Source organism: Orbicella faveolata, unplaced genomic scaffold (assembly GCF_042242905.1).
Source record: "Orbicella faveolata isolate gen_17 unplaced genomic scaffold, um_ofav_v1 contig_2, whole genome shotgun sequence".
Classification (NCBI taxonomy): domain Eukaryota; kingdom Metazoa; phylum Cnidaria; class Anthozoa; order Scleractinia; family Merulinidae; genus Orbicella; species Orbicella faveolata.
Window position 1 is genome coordinate 1,119,059 of NW_028301547.1, and position 20,684 is coordinate 1,139,742.

At 40.4% G+C, this 20,684-nt stretch overlaps 3 protein-coding genes across 3 annotated transcripts; all 3 read left to right on the plus strand.

Annotated features, from left to right (window-relative positions):
* The first annotated feature begins 61 nt into the window (after window positions 1-61).
* LOC110062589 (uncharacterized) lies at window positions 62-7,844 on the plus strand. Its single transcript, XM_020769516.2, has 2 exons — window positions 62-896; window positions 5,994-7,844. Exons 1-2 carry the CDS (start codon window positions 135-137, stop codon window positions 5,997-5,999), a joined length of 768 nt encoding a protein of 255 aa, XP_020625175.2. The 5' UTR covers window positions 62-134; the 3' UTR covers window positions 6,000-7,844.
* A 2,422-nt stretch (window positions 7,845-10,266) lies between these two features.
* LOC110062622 (uncharacterized) lies at window positions 10,267-12,990 on the plus strand. Its single transcript, XM_020769563.2, has one exon. It carries the CDS (start codon window positions 10,342-10,344, stop codon window positions 11,134-11,136), a length of 795 nt encoding a protein of 264 aa, XP_020625222.1. The 5' UTR covers window positions 10,267-10,341; the 3' UTR covers window positions 11,137-12,990.
* Window positions 12,991-14,490: 1,500 nt separating this feature from the next.
* On the plus strand, window positions 14,491-18,823 carry LOC110058426 (uncharacterized). The gene has a single exon (XM_089289066.1). It carries the CDS (start codon window positions 16,155-16,157, stop codon window positions 16,944-16,946), a length of 792 nt encoding a protein of 263 aa, XP_089145192.1. The 5' UTR covers window positions 14,491-16,154; the 3' UTR covers window positions 16,947-18,823.
* Window positions 18,824-20,684: the final 1,861 nt, after the last annotated feature.

Genomic DNA, 20,684 nt, shown 5'->3' on the forward strand with positions numbered 1-20,684 from the left:
AGTTTCCCGCGAGAAGATCGCGCGAGTCTGGGGGAAGGACGCAGGAGTTCCAGTACATGTAGTATAACTAGTGCCAGGTCTCCAACACATTTATTACGGGTTATTCGGTTTCCTGTGGTTTGTTCGAGGTCGATATGTTTTTCGGAATTGCTTTGCATGTTTTGACGTTCTTGGTAGTTCTCCAGAGTCTTTTCAAGCAGGTATCCGTTCTTACTTGCACCGAAGACTTTGAATGCTATCAAAACTCCTCGAGCATTTGTTGTTCTGGTTCGTGCAAGGCATGGTGGAATTGTAAGGGCGGCTGCGTCTCCGACGATTCTTGTGAAGGCGAAAAGATTTGCTTTCGTTCTCGCTGTCAGGATCAAGATATCGATTTCCCAGCTTACTGTAGCAGTGATACAGATTGTATTGAAGAGGAAGAATGTGAATCGGGTCAGTGCAAGCCTCCTCCTCGGCCAGTTTCCCCTGACAATTCCGATGAAGTTCAATTGCAAGTCAGCTTTCATTTCGATCCACGCTATGTTATTATTGTTGGAAGCTCAGTTGGCGCTGTGATCTTTCTTGCTGTGGTTGTATACATCTCTTACCGTTGTCGTAAGCGACACAGAAGACGAAGATTTTCCCGAGGAACGTATTCTGCGCCGACTAACCTCGGCCATGGTGTTAGTTCGTTTTCATCTCCGCGCAGTGAAGTTGAGACTATCGCTCTTTATCGGCAACAAAACAGAGTAAGGCTGACATCAAGTGGAAGTAGTGGCTTTTCCTATCCTCAGGGACCGCCTCCTGAATATGACTCATTAACACTAGACAGTAATTTGGAAGTAGAATCGTCCTCTCCACCACCTTATGACCCTGCTGATAGAACTCTCTCCAGGATTTCATTTGAGGAAGCACAGGTTGGAGAAAATTTCTGTTTTGATATTTCTCTTAAATACCTAGTTTTGATATATTGGCAAGTTTGGCAAGCTTGGCAAGCGGGCAAGATGAACCAAATTCTTTGCTGTGACTGGCTGCCCAAAGAAGGCAAGATGGCATACGTGCTGTTTTCTCCTAGAAAAAGGTGTTCTTTATCTCATATGATAAGTACTTTTTTGACCAAGCTTGTTCTGTGAAGATGGCCGGATATTGGCCTCATTTTCTGTTTGTCCGTTTATGGAACTTGACTGCATCTTGATCCATATAAATGTACCAAAACGAACTTGGCCAATATCCAGCCATTTTGACCAAACATATTTACCTCCTCTGAGATGCAAGAAAATTTGTGGTTCATTTATATCTTGTGAGTAAATGATCCATATCTGTCAAGAGTAACTGGTCAAAACACACTTGGGCAAAATGCCTGGGATAAAATGCTCCCTTAAGAGTGTGCTGAAAGTAAAAATATCACATATGAAAACAAAATGCTGCACCAAAGGGATGAATATCTAAGGTCCCAGTTATATGGTCTCAGGTACCTCCTTTGCTCAAAAATCCGTGGGGAAGAACGCAAATCAATGTTGTTTTGCGTTGTTCGTTGCATTCTTCCCCCGTGGATTTTCGAGCAAAAGAGAGACTGCTCGCAGTCTAAGTTGACCCTGCATGATTTTTTAGAACCCTTAATGAATAATCAAATGTGGAAGTATCCCTCTTTCTTTGAGTTTTCCTCGATCATTCAATTACAGTGGGTTTTGCTGAGTTAATTTTCACTTCTTCTTTCGCCCCGCTTGCCAGTGTTGCCCTACCTGCTGAGGCAAGTCAACTTGCCAACCCAAGTTGTCTTGCCGCCCCTAGACGGGTTGGCAATCCTAATTTAAACGGTTGGTTGAATTTTGCAAAGAAATAAGCTAAGAGTTACCTTGCCTGGGGTAACTTGAGGGAAGGGTTGTCTTGGGTACCTGAGACCTTATTTATAAATGGGGCCTAAGTAAACATATTCCAATTAATTATACCAGGGGTATTTTGTCCTAGGCATCTTGCCTTGGAGGCATTTTAACTGGCCTGTTCCAGGCTTTTGGTCAGTGGGGACTATTGAGAAAGCAGGCTGATGACAAGTGGGGTCTGGGAGAAAAAAGAGAGCCTGTAAGCACTGTTTTAAAAACTTTGTTCTGCCCAGGTGAAAAAAAAAAAAACATTTCTTGTGCCAAAATGTCAAATGTCAAAATGTCAGTATATTTATTATTGTGTTACTTGTGCGAGTTTCACGACGTCTTACTGATCTTCATAACGTGTTGTGTTCTTCTGCAATCGTTCATGATCATGTCTGATGTGTTTAGAATCTCTTCGAGTGTGGAAGTCTTTGTGCAGGTGTACCGAGAATTAAACACTGCAGCTGATGAGATCCATCTGGAGGATTGAAACCATGGTCTTGCCTGAACAAACCCAAAAAATGGCATATACATGTACAAAACAGTCTAAAGGCTTGTGTGTAGACAGCTACATTTGAATCATGTAGTGCCAGAATGAAAAATTAAGGAGTTATAGACCTAAACATTGAGCTTGAAAGACAAAATCTCAATCAAATTGATAAAAGAAACATAAAATAAAACGTCTCGAAGAAAAACATATAGTTTCCTGAGAAGTTTTTCTTTCAAACTCTAGCATAAACTATTGCAGGCCTCTAAAAATGCTCCTTAAGTCACAAGAATACTTGTTGCTTAAGTACTTCAACAATGGGAACCACTTGATACATGTCAGTCAATTTTTGGATATAAATTATGATGTTACTGCTAACTGGTCATTGTTGTTGGCTGTCGGCCCATTATTGTTTTTTGTTATATGGCTTAAGCTCGTGGCTGATATAACGCACGCTCTGATTGGCTAAGAGGGAGATCTGAGCAGTCATTATGCAGCCGTGATGCTCACGGGCCGATTATGGATTATGCAAATTAGGAAAAGCCTGGCTCAGAAAATTCAAGTGCATTGAAACAATGAAAGCCCATTAAAAACAGTGAGAGAAAGTAAATTTAATTCCAAGTAGCTAGAAGTTTAGGGATTTTTCCTTAATAAAATTCATACAGAAGACATTTTTGACTTACCAGCCAATAACCTTGGCGGGCACTAGTGAAAAGCAATCAAAGTTTGCCGAGTCTTAAGTAAAGCTAAAATTGCTAAGTGAAAAATACCATCAGCAGATCTTTCATGCATCCTGAGCAGAACACCACTAAGAAACTTATAAGTTATCATCTTTATTCACAACAATAATATTACCGAAATATTGAACTCCGTCACAGTTCTCATCAAATAGATTCCCTCGCTTTAACACAGGCAAGTGTAAATCAGCTTCCAGTATAATCAGATGTAAACAATCGGGCGGTTTCTGTCGGTAGCAGTGTTTCTGATAACTGCAGGAAGTTTTAGATGTTCACAAGGCTTGAAAAGTTCATCCATAAATCCCAGAATGAAGAAGGCCAAGATATGTTGTTGAAAGTGAATGCGAAGATCGAGTTATTCTGAGCAGTGCATTCTGAAGAATTAGTATTTTCTTTCACCAAAAGACCATTGGTTTGGACTATTTTGAAGCACTTTCTGTCTTTTCTATACATGAATGGGTTGACATTTCGCCACAAAAGTCAGAAAGTGATTGCCGGATGTAAACTGACGACTTCGGCTGGAATAATTTTTATCTTTTCTTTAATTCATGAGTCATATAATAAACAACTTAATAACCTCAAACATTCGGTCATCACAGGAAAATCTCAAATCTTGACCTACTGTATTGACCTTGCTATCGCTCAGTCAATACAGCAAGGCCTCAGATTGAGATTTTCCCATGGCGGCCGAACGGTCAAGGTTATTAAGTTGTTCAAAAATTTGTAAATTTGCAGGCTCCACATTTTTTTCCCCTGAAGTTGCCATTTGTTATTTTTGCCTCAGCCTCCCCACCCACCATCAAAACCACCTATGAAGATGAATGACTGACAAATGAATGAAATGATACTGTAATGGGGAGGGAGGAATTACATGTTTGCTTTGCAGGAAGAACTTGTGCCTGAGACTGTTGCTATATTTTAGCAAGCTATGCTGTAAAATCCCGTAAACCAATTAATTTTATTAAGATGTAATTGAGCTATATAGTAGATTGTATCCAAAATGATATTTTAAAATGATTGCATGTTTTTGTTTTGAAGTGTTCTCTTTGCTAGGAATTCAGTTTTATCTATGTGCTAGAAATGCTGGCAATTGTTTTGTTGAATCTTGAGCTTGCATCATTCAGATCATGCCACAAAACCTGCTGTAAGTCAAAACATAACCTGACAGTTTTCATTTTTTTGTGTTATCTTGTTATGTTAGACACATATAAGTGTGGTTACTGCAGACACATTCATGTAAAGTGCAAGGTTTATCCTGGTTTGTTAGGGGCAGGGTTATTTTTTTTAAAGTTAGTGAGAAACAGTCTTTACATTCACTCTGGTGGTGCTTTGTATGTTGTTACTTAGCTCTTATCCACTAAGCTTAGTCAGTCTGTATGGGAGAATCTTGATTAGTACAGACCGAATGCAGCTTGAACGGCAATAAGCTGAACTTAAATCTGCCAAAGTTTGCTCATCCTCTATACTTTTTGGCATTCCCATGGAAATATTTTATAAGAAAATAGTCAATATTTTTGTATTTGAGTTTGCAACTTTTTCACCTGAAAATGTAACCAGTCTAGATGCTGGGTTAGACAGGCAAATCTAGACCACGGTGAATATCAATTTCAGCCAATCAAATTTGTTAATTTGGTAGTCCCCAGTCCTTGTGAGACACAGCCATATAATTAAGGGTAATAGCGGAGCTCCGGCGGCCCAAAGGGCCGCCAAGCGGAGCCCCATACTCATATAGGAAAGAAAAGGAAACCCATGAGTTGATTTTCTCATGGTTATCATGGCTAACGGTATTACTCGTGGTCGCGTACACACGACGACGACGACGACAACGGAGTCATGCAACATGGCGGCCATACTCCAAATAATAGGTTGACAGAGATATGCAGCCGTTATTTACCGTGTACTTCTTTGATATTGGATATCCATGTTACGATCAATTGACACCTTTCAAAACGAGGTATCCGCTGACCAGTATCACCTGACCATATCGCGGGCTCAAGTTCACAGCCCCTCGAGGTCGTGTTTTTTTTGAAGTTGGCCGCTGACCAAGTGCTGGTTTTCGATTGGATCGCGGGCTCATCTCAGGTTAACTTGTTGAAAACAGGGCAGGATTGTTCGGAGGCCGGTTAACGCTGACCCAGGATTACAAGTTAACCGAATTATTACTTTTTCTTCTATACAAATGTTTTTTGCTGCTTCGTTTTGTGTATATAGTGATTATTAAAACTCAAAACAGAAGGTCAAACAACTTACAGAAAACCTCAACGCAAAGTTAGAAAACTCAAATAAAAATTCTACCTTTTCCTGGGTTATTTGGCTCGAACAACCCGGCCCAGGAGCTATGCTTTTAGGCTGGCCTAAATCTATATATTATGCTCTTGGGCTTCAGTATCTAGTTTGTAATAAAGATGTGTTCTCTAAGCAACAAAAAAGAGAACTGAGTTCACAGCCAGTGAAAGTCAAACTCCTGGCTCAGTGATCAGGCCATCCAATTAGTATCCAGCAAGGTCATGGGTTCGACTTCCCTTAGTTAGGACTTTAAAAGTTTCTTTTGGGGAGGAGGGATGGTGCAGTGGTGAAAGCACTCAGCTACCAATGTCGCCCAGGTTCGATTCTGGCCTGGTGCCATATGTGGGTTGAGTTTTTTGTTGGTCCTCACCTTGCTCCAAGGTTTTTTTTCCAGGTTTTCCGGTTTTCCTTCCTCTGCCAAAACCAACATCTCTAAATTCCAATTTGACCAGGATAGAGGACTTGCATGAAAACCAGCTAGAGGCTTCCTCTCTAAAAATAAATGTAAATTAATGTTCCAGATTAATTCAACTTGAGAGCACACCTTTATGTACGAATTCATTCCATCAAGTGGCTTTTCTGCCTACATTGTTAATAGGTCAGTTGTTCAAAATTAAAATGTTCTATTTTATTTCCTAGGTGTAACTGATGGAATTTGACTGATCGAAACTTTGAGCAACGTCAAGACTTGCCAAACTTCTAAGAGTTAATATAAATTATGTTGTTTGTACAGACAATGTCCTTCATAATGCAACTTCAATCTGCAGCTTTATTTATTATTTTGCTGTAATGATGTAAATACAAACACCATCACACAAGCTGGTCAGTATACAGCAAAATCTGATGGGTTGATGCCAAGTACACTTTACTCTACCTTGGATGAAGGAGTCTTCTTATTTCTGTAACTATGTTTAATTAGATAATGTATACAGTGAATAATTTTCATGAGTTTGAGTTTAAGTTTCAAGTGAATGGCAATTTTGAATACCAGGCCCAGTTGTTTGAAGGTGGATGACCCTATCTGCTGGATAAATCACTATCCAGTGGACAAGTGTTGACAAAACAAACCGTACTATCCCATTGATAGTGATTTATCCAGTGGATAGTGTTATCCACCTTTTAAACAACCCAGGCCAATATGTTTTTAAAACATGTAGTACATCCATGCCAACTGTCCAGGATTATCTGGCAGTCTCATTGCTACAGACCAAATCTCCCAGCTCTTGTACAGGTTGCCAAATCCATTGGATACAAAGGAAAGTACTCAAAGTACATTTTTCATACTTATCTTGGCCAATTGTTGCCATTTTTTTGGGAGAAAAGTTTGGAATATTGAACACAATTTTTGCGGTTGAATTGGCAGAGCTTTAGTTTTAACAACCTTTTCACAGGGTCGAGGAGATAAAATTAGTGATCTTCCAGATGTGATTTTGTCATGTTGACATCCCTGATAGTACACTAGTATCTAATACTAGAATATTGTAGTTATAATGTACACTTGTACTGTAGAGTTTTTTAAAATATACTTGTATGCCAGTATAAGAAAAGATAAGTTGCATTTCCCTTACTAGAATTGAAAACCTTATGCCCCACTCAGAGGAGTGAACAGGATGAGTAAGACAGTGAGTGAGGGAATTAAAAACTAATTTTCCCAGCCTAACAAGAGTGAAAATAAGGCTAACTGAAATGCGAATAAGGCTACCAGAGTGTAAGTGTTAGTCAACCTAAATATAGTGACTTGAACTCAATTTTGAACCTGTAAACTTGTAATTGTGAATTAATGAAATTGGCAATTCCTTGAAATCTACATGCATGATTTCTTAAGGTTTATACTTGTGGTATGGTAGTGGGGTTTTCACATGGGCGTCATTAGTAATGTGCAGTTTTAAGGGTTTTGCATTTTACTATGATTAGTGTCTGATTGTTTAAGAAACTTGCACCAATGGCTCATTGAACCAGAAGTAAAACCAAATCAGATTGCACATTCTCCTACACTTTATTGTCAGTCAGATCTGGGGCATAAAGGATATTAGGGAAGGGGTTCAAGATACAGACCAATGAAGGCACCCCCTGTAAGGAGGTTCAGGGCACTCTCTCATGCAAAATGTTGAAAACAGATGTCCTCGGAAATGGGATTTGTGGCATTCTGAGGCGGTCAGTGTGTTATCATGTCTCTTTTTAAAGCTCCCTAGATCTGACCCAGTAGATATATTTACTTTGAGTTTGGATAGGTTCATTGGATTGTCCATGTCTTAGTTTGTGATTTTCCAGTTTGAAAATTACTTTGGTTTCGGTTTTACTACAAATCACAATCAAATGAAAATTGCTTTGAAGTACGCTTGCTTTGAAATTACTTGATCTACACCTATTAAAATTACTCTCGGAACTTCTGCATTATGAAAAATTGGTTTAATTTTAATTTGTAGAAGACAAGAATGATCAAGAGCTGACAGGATGTGACAATGGAATATACTTATAGTATTATTGTAATCCTGTGAGTTGATTTGTTTGTTATCTATCTCTTTTCTATATCAGGGCTGTAGCCAGAGAAAAAAGAACTGTGGAAATGTCTATGGGTAAATTCTCTTCCTAGTTATTTAGCAGTGTTTTACTTTCCCCCATCAGAAAGAAAAACAACAAAACCAAAAAAAAGACACTTTGCCTCATATTGGCCATGGCCTTGTAAAAAAGAAGTTAATTTTTATTAAATATTTGTTACTAATTAAACAGCAGTGATGCAACATTTTTGATTAATACGAAGGTCACAGGCAAAAAAGCAGCAAATTCTAATGGCAAAAACGTTTGAAAAAGAGATAAACAATAGCCTCCATTTGGCATGAGAATATGCTAGGATATTTGTCTGTGCACATTATCTGTTCCGAGAAGTGAAGAACTGTGAGCAAAAACCGCGAGGAAAAGATGACATCCAAGGACAAATATCTGAGCGTATTCTCATGCCAAATGGAGGCTATTGTGTTAATTATCCATCAAACACCCGCAGTTTTAGAAATTGGGGAACATCACTTGGATATTCCCCAGTTTTAGCTGGGGAATATTCAGTCATTGCGCAAGCGTTGGGTTATGTTGAGGTATATGATATCTCTGAGGTCTTCAATTTATTGGTTTCCCTCTGAATTTATAGGGTATTTAAAATGCAAATAATTTGCACAATTTTCATGATTTCATTCCTCAAAGTTCATGTGCGCAGAAAATTGGCAAACAGGGACAACAATTATTACACCAGGAATAGACTTGCACATAAAATAGAGAGAGAGTAAAATGTGAGATAACGGTGTCGTACAATGGGACAGTTATTTTAAGTCGTATAATAATTAAATGAATACGCGTGCTCTGATTGGTCAATCAGCTACGGTTTATTGTGCCAGTAAACTCATGGCAATTCTGCGTGTCTTCTGAATTATTATATAAAAGCAACAGACCACACGTTTTTATGGTTTATAGGCAGATAAACCACTTGGGATGTTGGAAGAACACTCGATGAATCCGTAAATCACTCGCCTGCGGCTCGTGATTTACGAATTCTTCTCGTGTTCTTCCAACATCCCGCGTGGTTTATCAGCCTATAAACCATAAAAACTTGTGGTCTATTGCTTAAGTATTGACAATCTTATTAATTTGTATATTTTTGTGAGCATCTCTACAAATAATTATCCATAGTTGTATTTTTCGATTAAGCAAGATGAATTATGTTTTAAATGTTTCTTGTCCAACCTTTTGATAATGAGCTCACAATTAGTCATATTTTGCTGTAGAAATCTCAGCTACCCGTAAATCCTTGAATTAGCGCCCCCCCCCCCCCCTTCGAATAAGCGCCCCTTCAAACAAGCTCCCCACCTGTCGGCCAAAATTTAAAATAAGCGCCCCCCCTCTCCTCCCCCCATGTTGTGGACAAGTGATTGAGACAACAAAGGATGTATAGTTTCCGTCGTGTAGTAATAGATTTGTACAATATTTCAGTTTGTGAACACGTTCAGTTTGAAAAAAAAAAATTACAAATACTAAAGGTGCCGCGATTTAAACTTAAGTTTCAGTTTTTCATATCGATAAACAGCTTATGTTGTTGTTTACGCGCAGATGATGTATTAAAAAATTGATCATGTCACGCCACGATTAAAAGCCCCCTCGAATAAGCGGCCCCCGTCTTCTCCTAAATTTCAAATGAGCGCCCTGGCGGTAATTCGAGGATTTACGGGTAAGTTTTGTAACTTTGCGGTCAGATTTTCTGTATATTGTTTGGCCTTCTGGTTTGAGTTTGAAAATCTCAAACTAGTCAAAACAAAAGCAGTTGTGTACAAGAACAAATTATTTATACATCGGTTAACATTTAATCCTGGGTTAGCGTTAACTGGCTTCCGAACAGAAAGTTTGACACTAACAAATTAGGAAATTGAATGACATGTTTATTCAGTTCTTTTGTTTGTGTCCCCTAGGCTTCGCTATCAAGCTGAATTTTAATATATCACCTCTGATATCAAAGTGACCTCCCACCACAGTGAAATCTTATCTTCCCGCGTATGGATTTGCCTTCCCGTAGGGTTCCCGCCCCCATGTCGACCCCCACCATTCCCGAGTCCCGTCCCAGTGTTTCCTTTTCGCGATTTCTCTTCTGAAAATTCACCATCCATAGCGTGACGACGTAACTAGATAAAACATTGACAAATTTCACAACTTGACCGCAGGTGTGAACCGAATATTCAGAATATCTGGAATCGAATCTATCAACACGGGCAACTCTACAGAAACCTTCAATAAAAAGGTTATAAATCGCCGTCGTGTTTTGTAAACTTTAGCCGAAAAATAAACATTACACCATTTTCTAATTTTACCAGTTTCCATGGCAGCTGTGACGTGTACTGGTTCGAACGAATCATGAACAAAATCTACTTCGTCATCTGTCGCTTCATTTCCGCGACGTGCAAAGCAGTTGTGTGGCACTTTGTGTAGTTTCAATTTCGATAAAGAGTTGATGTATATTTGGTCGTTTTCGCTTTCTTTGGCCTTAATCTGCTTCACTTGCAGTGTTCATTCACAGTCACTATGCAACGATGATTCGGAGTGTGATCAAAGCCAAGTGTGCTGTGTTGTTTGTACTTCGCGATCATCTTGCAACCGAGGGTGCACAAGTGATGTTGATTGCTCATACGGGAATGAATGTGACACCTACTCGGGGAAATGCGTAACTCCGACTGATCCAACGACCTGGTCATGGTTCTCAGCTTTTCCTACCTCAATCAAACAATACACGCTGCCAGATATCGACCGGTGCTATTGGGATAGTGACTGTTCTGGAAACACCAGATGCATAGGCGGACAGTGTGTAGACCACGAGGACTACGATCATTACGACACTACTCACGATGAAGGAGGGTTGTCATGGAGCGCAACCAAAATCGTTGGAATCATCTTTTTCGCCGCTGTAGCGGCAGTCCTTTCATGTCTGTATCACATGTGCAGGAAAGCCAGAAAACCGCCTGTACTCGCCACGCGAAATGCCCAAGCTAGAACAGGAGTGGCAGGGGAAGCCACAAATACGGCTCACGGCACTGATCATGAAATGCGGCCACCAAGAAATGCTGTTTCTAATGGCGGTGTCGTGATTGCAGTGCTAGAAGTAAACGAAGTTTCTCCTCCTTTACCTCCTGGTGCACCGCCACCTTACAGTACACTGGATTTCGAGCCTCAGCAACGAAATGAAAACGAGGAACAACCTCCTCCAAGTTATGACGAGGCTGTTGGGAATTCTACAATGGCTCTGGTGTAGATTTCATTCGTCCGAGAGATTAGATATAGTCGACCAGGCGATTACCTCAATAAAGGACAGCACTTATCACAGTATCATAAGGGAAAAAAAAAACGGTTTTGTTGAAGTAATAATTTTAAGTTTTACAAACATGATATTTTTGAGTAACTCGGTTGTGTACGAGTTTCATACCAGTCAACAGTCATACTATGGAGTAGTCAACTAATCTGGTACAAGTCAGACTGGTTTAACCCAGTCATGATGCTCAACTTGCGCAAATAACTTTGACCAATTTATTTCCGACTGTTACAATGTTTTTATGCTGTGGCTATAATGTGCAGCAGCCAGACAGGTTTTTTAAAATACTCTGTGTCTGGCAGTGAGACTTAAAAATTTTTCATAAAGTAAAACAGTGTTAAAGAAGACTGTGACAGGCAATCCCAAGAATAATCGAATGCGCGTCGTTGGCATGGCAAGTGATACTCATGACCGGTCTACGCCACCGCGACCTGCCGGCAGCTTTTGGAATTTTTTAAGTATATATCGTGTTACCCTTAGCATTATTGAAAGCTAACCATAAACAGGCTAACCGGACAGCTATTCAGGCAAACTGGAGTGCATTTTAGGCTAACTGGAGTGCTATTTAGCCTAAACTACAAAAATGTTTTGGCTGCCGGTCATTTGGGCTACATTATAAATCCTTGTTTGGGTATACTGGGTGGCGGGCTCACCAAAATTCACACTATGGTGGAAATAGTGAAGTATTCAGCCACACAAACAAGGATTTGATATTATTAACTGAAATTTTCAAAAAACAATTTTGACTGTTGGACACGGAGTATTTTAAAAAACCTGTCCAACTTCTGTACAAATAGACAGCAATGTTTTTAACGTTTCTGGGGTAACTAACACATTGTTACAATCTAGTTCCTGACTTGGGCAACTCACATCATGTTCACACCAATGCATTGTAGCCATCCACACTGACACCACAGGGCTCTATTTTCAAATGTCTACTCTGCACAGTGGTTTGAAATGTAGGTATTTTCAACGAAATTGATGTGTGTTTTGTATTGTATCAGTGTGGGTGATGGTGAAATGGACAAGACTTCTGTTAACCAAGTGAAATCACCTAAGAGGTCTTGGGATATGGGATATCTAGGTGAAATATTAATATGATAACAGACATTTGCGGGAAATCCTGGGCTTCCTTGCGTATAATATACATTGATGTGTTGTTTTTACATTTAAAAATGGCAAAAATAAAACAAGAAACAAGAAAGGACACTTGGAACAGATATCCTGGGATATCAATTAGGAAAATTATTACTTTTTGAAAAGTTGAATTGATCAGATACGGGATATTTAAGCCTAGACTTTCCCCCTAATGGGGCCTGTCCTATGTTATCCAAAACGATAGATTGTGTTGAAAGCTATTTCTCAAGTCAGTTCTACTTATTTTTAAACACTATGGGTGAGTAGACTTTCCTGTAAACTGATCATGCAATCTTTGTATCTAAGTTACAATATGTTAGTCTTGTGCAGGAACTCACGTTTTTCATATTTGGTTTGTAATAATGCAAATAGTAAAACATAACATAAGATGTAAGTCATATACTGTTCCTGAGAAACATGCATATGCAAGAATTTTAGGCCTGAACCAGAGCAGTGCTTTAGTATTGTGGGCAACATAACTGCCTAATGTTGTATATTCTTATTAACAGTATCTATGCTTATATTTCTCTGTTTAATCTTTGGTCAAATAGTAACATCTCAAAGAGCTAAAGGAGAATTGTAACAAGAAATTCTGGATGTAAAACATGTAAGATTAATATTTTTATAATAAATCACAAGGTTTTGAAAGTATACCTGAAATGTTCTCAGAGCTTGATGTATAAAACTTAATGCCAGGTCAGAACTGAAAGGGGTTCAACTAATTAGGGGTATGGTAGGGGTAGGTATTTGTGTAGTATGGCCTCAGCACCAGTAAAAGCAGTCTTGATTAACAGGCATACAGGAAAATGAGCCCACGCTCCTTCCTGTGAACTCGGGGAAGACCTTCAGGAACTAGAGCTCCCTGGGGGAGGAGGGGTACTTTGAGAATTTCCGGGTGGGGATATGCCGCTGGGACCCTGGAACCCTTAGCCTATACCAGAGCTAGTTCAGCTGAATTTTGCTACCCTATACTAGAGTAAACTCCCCAAATGCCCCCATCTATCGACACTGTTGAGGCTGATTTGTGTAAATTTAAACTTGCCGATTTAATTTTTTTATATTTGTGAGTGGCAATCCCTGGTTTCCTTAGTTTAGGTAAAATCTTCAACCAACTAGTCAGTTTTGTGAAAAATTATACCCTATTCTAGACCCAAACGCTCTGATTTACATACCCTATCTTAGAGTAAACTGCTTGAAAACCATACCCTTCACAGCGGCACATACTTATATAGCCCATATAAGGCAGTGCCCCCCCCTGCCCCCCCCCCCCCCCTGGGCTAGAGTTTCAGAAACCAGAGCTTCGGGAACCAGACCCAGGAAAGCGGCAGAATCAAACCTATGGTCGTAGGGACGTAATCGTAGGGAACACACTTTGACTCCTAGAGTGCCAAAAAAATCTTAAGACAACCCTAGCAAAGTGCTGTTATGAATTTGCATCTTATCCATAGTACTTGAACCAGTCACTTTATGGTGTGTCCACTCTGTGGAGAAAAAGATAACCTGTAATTAGTCTTAATTGTTCAGGGGCCCGTTTCTCAAAAGCCCTGGAATCTTTTCGGGCCTGAAAAGCCATTTTTAGTCAATTGATATTTGAAGACAGAGAGGCGTATATGTCTGAAAATTCTTGTATGAAGAGAACCTCTGTTCATATTAAGAATATATGATTGAAACAGCTCTGTAGTCAAAAGGTTTGAGATTTTGCTATGGCTTTTTGGATGCGAAAACTTTTCGGGACCTTCGAGAAACGGGCCCCTGCAGAATAAACAAGGATGGGGAGTGTTTGGGCGGGAGGGGGGGGGGGGGGGCGGGGGTGGAGTAGGGAAAAGTATAGTCTGACTGTGTTAGGCCAAGTGGTCCATACTGTTGGAGCTTATAAGATATGGCTGAACTGCTCCCTTCCCATACATTACAGTTTTATCCCTTGCTTACTTGCAGAAATATTATGCAAAGCACAGGTGGCCCAAACTCGCCATAAGAGAATAATGACCCTTGTTTACAAGATATATTCTTATTACAAATTGTAGGTCCAGAAAATATCCATACTCCCCTACGGAAGGGATTTTTTTCTAAGACCCCCGACCCCACCCCTCTGGAAATTCCAATAAAGCTTCACACATTACTTTAAATTTTTTGGTCTTACAGAACCCCCCATCCCCCAGGAAATTCCAATCCCTTCTGTGGGGGGAGTATGGATATTTTCTGGACCTGCACAATAATCTCCACATCAAGTGGTTGGATAACATCCTAGACACGGGACGGTGAATGTAAAGGAAGCTCAGTTTGTACAGACGGACAGTGTGTCGACAATCACAGCTCGACTGAACATGTCGTAAAGAACGCATGGAGTAGAAGCGAAGCGATTGTAGCAGTGGCTTTAGTTGCTGCATCACTATTAATTGGATGTCTGTGTTTCTTATGCAAGAAGGCTAGATCACGATATGCTCTAGCGAGAATGACAAGAGAAACCGCGCTGAACACAACTCGCGTGACTTACCATGAAATGCAACCAGGGAGTCCAAGTGTGATTTTTATGGATGAACGTTCTCTTTCATCACCTCTTGATGCTCCGCCACCTTACAGTTTACTGGAATTTGAACGACAAATCGATGAACCACCAAGTTATGACGATGCAGTCAGGATTTGCCCAAAGCCAGCCGTGGATTTGTAGATCAGTTAATAAAGCAAATCGGGTCTGACGCCCTCTCCGTCACCCTCCAGTGCGTATCGTCGCGTGACGGAGAAAATCGGAGCTCATACCTGAACAGATTCATTCACGCAGGGTTTTTCTTAAAATTTAACATTTTTCTTGCAATGTGGTTCAATTTTCTACGGTTTGAAGTAGCAAAATGGATGAGACTATTGGCCCTCTCGGATCCAATCTTCTTTCCTTGGGCTCCTTTCCGTAACAGTGACTGGCTTGGGTAAATAGGACCTGTTTATTAGCCTCTCTCTCTCCTTTATTTCGCTCCGCCGTTATTGTTTTTTCGCGCTGCGCCTCAACTAACTGAACGCTTGGAAGAGGCTAGTTTATTTGTTTGTGTGACACTGGTGGAATGACCCCTGACTTTGAAATGGGAACGAATGTTGTCTGAAAGTATTTCCCTTTATTTGGTTGCCACACGTTGTCATAACTTTAGGTAAGCTTTTCTGTGCTCTCGTTGACATGGAAACTTAATTCGCGTTATTTCTGTTTTTGGCCAATCAAAACGATTATTTACGAGGGTTTGTAATATACTTCCGCGAATTGATACAGTTTTCTTTGTAGCCAAATAGCAAGGCAAAGCAAATTGTAAAAACTATTTTTCATCAAAATGAAATAACAGATCTGGTATGGAGCCGGGAATTAAGACTTGTAAAGTTTTCAAAATAATCTTGTTAAAATTATCGGTCATTGTACCGAAAGTATATGATTATTATTATAAGCTTAATAACCCCTGATATATTCGAAATTCACTTTAAATGTAACTGTATTAACTAAGTTTCGTGGAGAGTTTATTTTCGTGAGCTGTAAGTTGGTATGTTTTATCCTCTTGGAGTGAATTGTGAACAATTTTCTTCCCTTGCGAAACGTATGCTGCTAAATAAAGAATTGTGTCCTTAGAGCCGAACAGGGGCCTGGGAACAAGGAAACCACAGGGCCAACCGTAGTAATTAGATGTGGCGATGGTTGGTGTTTCTTCCTTAAAATCACATGGCAACACAAATAGTCAATAAAATCTGACCACGAGTTAACACCTTCCTTATTCATCACAAGACTTACTGAGAGCGTTTAGTCTGACGACGTCGTATCGGCGAAAAACTCTTCCTGATTTCGTGTACAAGTAATGATGAATTTTTGGTCGCTCTCGCTTCTCTTCGCCCTAATCTCCTGTTTCACCTTGGGTGTCTACTCAAAAGACTGCGTCGAGGATAACGAATGCCACTATGGGAGATGCTGCGAGGGCCATTGCATTTGGCATCATTTTTGTCCGTGTGTCAACGACAATGATTGCAGAGCCGGAGAGAAATGCAAAAGCATTAGAGGATTTCGATACTGTAAGATAAGTCCGATCGACGACACACCGACCACGTTTACGCCCGAGTCCACCAACGCGACAAAATCTTGGTCGGATCATGAGACCGATCCAACTTCGAAAACGGCAACGTTAAAAGAACATGAGACCGATCCAACTTCGAAAACTGAAACGTTAAAAGAACATGAGAAATACAGACGCCGGAAAGCAAAAACATGGCGAACTGGAAGCAAAATTATTGCGATATCCTGTCTCGTTGCTTTACTTGCACTTGTGCCATTAATCTACTTCATGTTCGGGAAAACCAGAAAGCGACCTACAAACGTCATCGCGCTCCCGCGCCAAGCTACTCAAGCTGGAATGCCGGGGATAACTATGCCAATGAATACCTTGGCGACCGCGGATCCTCGAATACAGCAAGGAAGTGCAGCTTGCAATGGCGCGACTCTCATGGAGGCGGGAGCAGGGCCCTGTCCTTATAAGGCTCCTGGTGCTCTGCCGTCTTACGATTCGCTAGGATTCGAGGGAGAAGTGAAAGGAAAGGATGACCCACCACCAGGTTATGATGAGGCCGTCAAGCCGCCCGATGTGACCACCAAGTAGTTCAGAACTGGACTTGTCCAGAATAAGGAAAGAATGGTGGGACAGTGCAGTAAACATGAGATGTAAAGAATTAGCAAGGCGCTTTATAAATTAATACAATAGATTTCAGCATCGTTAAAGGTATTCTTTTTTTTTTTTGTAATTTAAGCAATGCTGAGCTCCATAAAGTATATAACATTCTCTTTTCAAGCTACCTTGCCCCCGTATGTCTGTAAGATATCTTTGAGAAGATATAAGATACTTAAACTGTCCGTAGCTTGTTTTCTTTATTTTGAATTACAGGAATGTGGGCGTGCTAGTTTTAAAACTTCTCAAACATTTATCTGCCAACTACGTGATCTCAGTGCTAAAGCGTTGACAACCCATTCATGTGGTAACAGCTACTACTGCATTATTTAAACAATTGCTTATTTTCCACGCCGACATACAGTGGACTAAATTAACATGATTTACCTTAACCGCAGCAGGGCTAACTGAGGCTAACAATAATGGATAATTATATCACCGGAAAATTGTCATAATTCAAAACAATGGAATTGCGAAAAAGATAATCAATCAAACCAACAACGGGCTAAAACTATGCTACTTTGACAGAGTAAATTGCTTCAGAAACGCAAAGATAAAACAACACCTATACGGAAATAGAATGACGTAACGCTTTAACCACTGAATTAGATTTAGGATTCTACTTGATCAAAACCAGAAGTAAGATTCTCGTAGTACTGGCTTTGCATTTTCCTTTGTTTTATTCGCAATTTGACTCGTAATATATGTAACTACAGCGCTATAGTTTTCGTGCATCACGTAGCTCACGTAATGCACGAAAAACACAAAACCTGTCCAGCTTCTGTACATATAGGCAGGGCGATGTTTTTAACGTTCCTGGGGTAATTAACACATTGCTACAATCTAGTTCCTGACTCGGACAACTCACATCATCTTCACACTAATGCACAGTAGCCATCCGCACTGACACCACAGGGCGCTACTTTGAAATGTCCATTCGGCACAGTGGTTTGAAATGTGGGTATTTTCAACGAAATTGATGTGTGTTTTGTATTGTATCAGTGTGGGTGATGGTGAAATGGACAAGACTTCTGTTAACCAAGTGAAATCACCTATGAGGTTTAGGGATATGGGATATCTAGGTAAAAAATTAATATGATAACAGACATTTGGGGGAAATCCTGGACTTCCTTGCCTATAGTAAACTTTGATGTGCTGTTTTTACATTTATAAATGGCAAAAAATAAAACAAGAAACGAGAAAGGACACTTGGAACAGGTATCCTGGGATATCAATTAGGAAAATTATTACTTTTTGAAAAGTTGAATTGATCAGATACGGGATATTTAAGCCTAGACTTTCCCCCTAATGGGGCCTCGCCTATGTTATCCAAAACAATAGATTGTGTTGAAAGCTGCTTCTCAAGTCAGTTCCGCTGTAGTTCAACACTATGGGTGAGTTGACTTTCCTGTAAACTGATCATGCAATCTTTGTGTCTAAGTTACAGTATGCTAGTCTTGTGCAGGAACTCACATTTTTCATATTTGGTTTTAGAATAATGTAAATAGTAAAACATAACATAAGATGTAAGTCATATACTGTTCCCGAGAAACATGCATTTGCAAGAATTTTAGGCCCGAACCAGAGCAGTGCTTTAGTATTGTGGGCAACGTAACTGCCTAATGTTGTATATTCTTATTAACAGTATCTATGTTTATATTCAGTTCTGTGTTTAATCTTTGGTCAAATAGTAACATCTCAAAGAGCTAGAGGAGAATAATTATTGTTATTGTAACAAGGAATTCTGGATGTAAAACATGTAAGATTAATATTTTTATAATAAATCACAAGTTTTGAAAGTATACCTGAAATGTTCTCAGAGCTTGATGTGTAAAACTTAGTGCCAGGTCAGAACTGAAAGGGGTTCAACTAATTAGGGGTATGGTAGGGGTAGGTATTTGTGTAGGATGGTCTTAGCACCAGTAAAAGCAGTCTTGATTAACAGGCGTACAGGAAAATGAGCCCACGCTCCTTCCTGCGAACTCGGGGAAGACCTTCAGGAACTAGAGCTCCTTGGGGGGGGGGGGTACTTTGAGAATTTCCGGGTGGGGATGTGCCGCTGGGACCCTGGAACCCTTAGCCTATACCAGAGCTAGTTCAGCTGAATTTTGCTACCCTATATTAGAGTAAACACCCCAAATCCCCCCATCTATCGACACTGTTGAGGCTGATTTGCGTAAATTTAAACTTGCCGATTTGATTTTTTTATATTTGTGAGTGGCAATTCCTGGTTTCCTTAGTCTAGATAAAATCTTCAACCAACTAGTCAGTTTTGTGAAAAATGATACCCTATTCTAGACCCAAACGCTCTGATTTACATACCCTATCTTAGAGTAAACTGCTTGAAAACCATACCCTTCACAGCGGCACATACCTATATAGCCCATATATGGCAGTGCCCCCCCCCCCCCTCCTGGGCTAGAGCTTCGGGAACCAGAGCTTCGGGAACCAGACCCAGGAAAGCGGCAGAATCAAACTTATGGTCGTAGGGACGTAATCGTAGGGAACACACTTTGACTCCTAGAGTGCCAAAAAAATCTTAAGACAACCCTAGCAAAGTGCTGTTATGAATTTGCATCTTATCCATAGTACTTGAACCAGTCACTTTATGGTGTGTCCACTCTGTGGAGAAAAAGATAACCTGTAATTAGTCTTAATTGTTCAGGGGCCCGTTTCTCAAAAGCCCCGGAATCTTTTCGGGCCTGAAAAGCCATTTTTAGTTAATTGGTATTTAAAGACAGAGAGGTGTATATGTCTGAAAATTCTTGTATGAAGAGAACCTCTGTTCGTATTAAGAATATATGATTGAAACAGCTCTGTAGTCAAAAGGTTTGAGATTTTGCTATGGCTTTTTGGATGCGAAAACTTTTCGGGACCTTCGAGAAACGGGCCCCTGCAGAATAAACAAGGATGGGGAGTGTTTGGGCGGGAGGCGGGGGGGCGGGAGTGGAGTAGGGAAAAGTATAGTCTGACTGTGTTAGGCCAAGTGGTCCATACTGTTGGAGGTTATAAGATATGGCTGAACTGCTCCCTTCCCATACATTACAGTTTTATCCCTTGCTTACTTGCAGAAATATTATGCAAAGCACAGGTGGCCCAAACTCGCCATAAGAGAATAATAACCCTTTTTTACAAGATATATTCTTATTACAAATTGTAGGTCCAGAAAATATCCATAGTCCCCAACGGAAGGGATCTTTTTCTAAGACCCCCCCCCCCCACCTCTCTGGAAATTCCAATAAAGCTTCACACATTTCTTTAATTTTTTTGGTCTTACAGAGCCCCCCACCCCCCAGGAAATTCCAATCCCTTCTGTGGGGGGAGTATGGATATTTCCTGGACCTGCACAATGATCTCCACATCAAGTGGTTGGATAAAATCCTAGACACGAACTGAAGTCCTGTAACGGACCAGCATCCTGAGCACACAACCTCTTGCAGAAAACACAAGCGAAATGGGCCGGCCATGTGGTTTGAATGCCAGACAGTCGACTGCCCAAACGGCTCCTGTACGGAGAACTGTGTCAGAGCAAGCGCTCAGTTGCAAAGAATCCCTCAAAGACCTGGGCGCAGGTATCAACGTCAACACTTTCTCTGGACCGTCCCACCAAGCGAGGAAAGACCACCGCATAGAGGCCCAGAGCAAACGCGTCACGCGCAGACAAATATGGCA

Bases quoted from the DNA above. Each gene is read 5' to 3' on its own strand.
- LOC110062589 (XM_020769516.2), top strand. From the start codon at position 135: ATGTTTTTCGGAATTGCTTTGCATGTTTTGACGTTCTTGGTAGTTCTC.
- LOC110062622 (XM_020769563.2), top strand. From the start codon at position 10,342: ATGTATATTTGGTCGTTTTCGCTTTCTTTGGCCTTAATCTGCTTCACT.
- LOC110058426 (XM_089289066.1), top strand. From the start codon at position 16,155: ATGATGAATTTTTGGTCGCTCTCGCTTCTCTTCGCCCTAATCTCCTGT.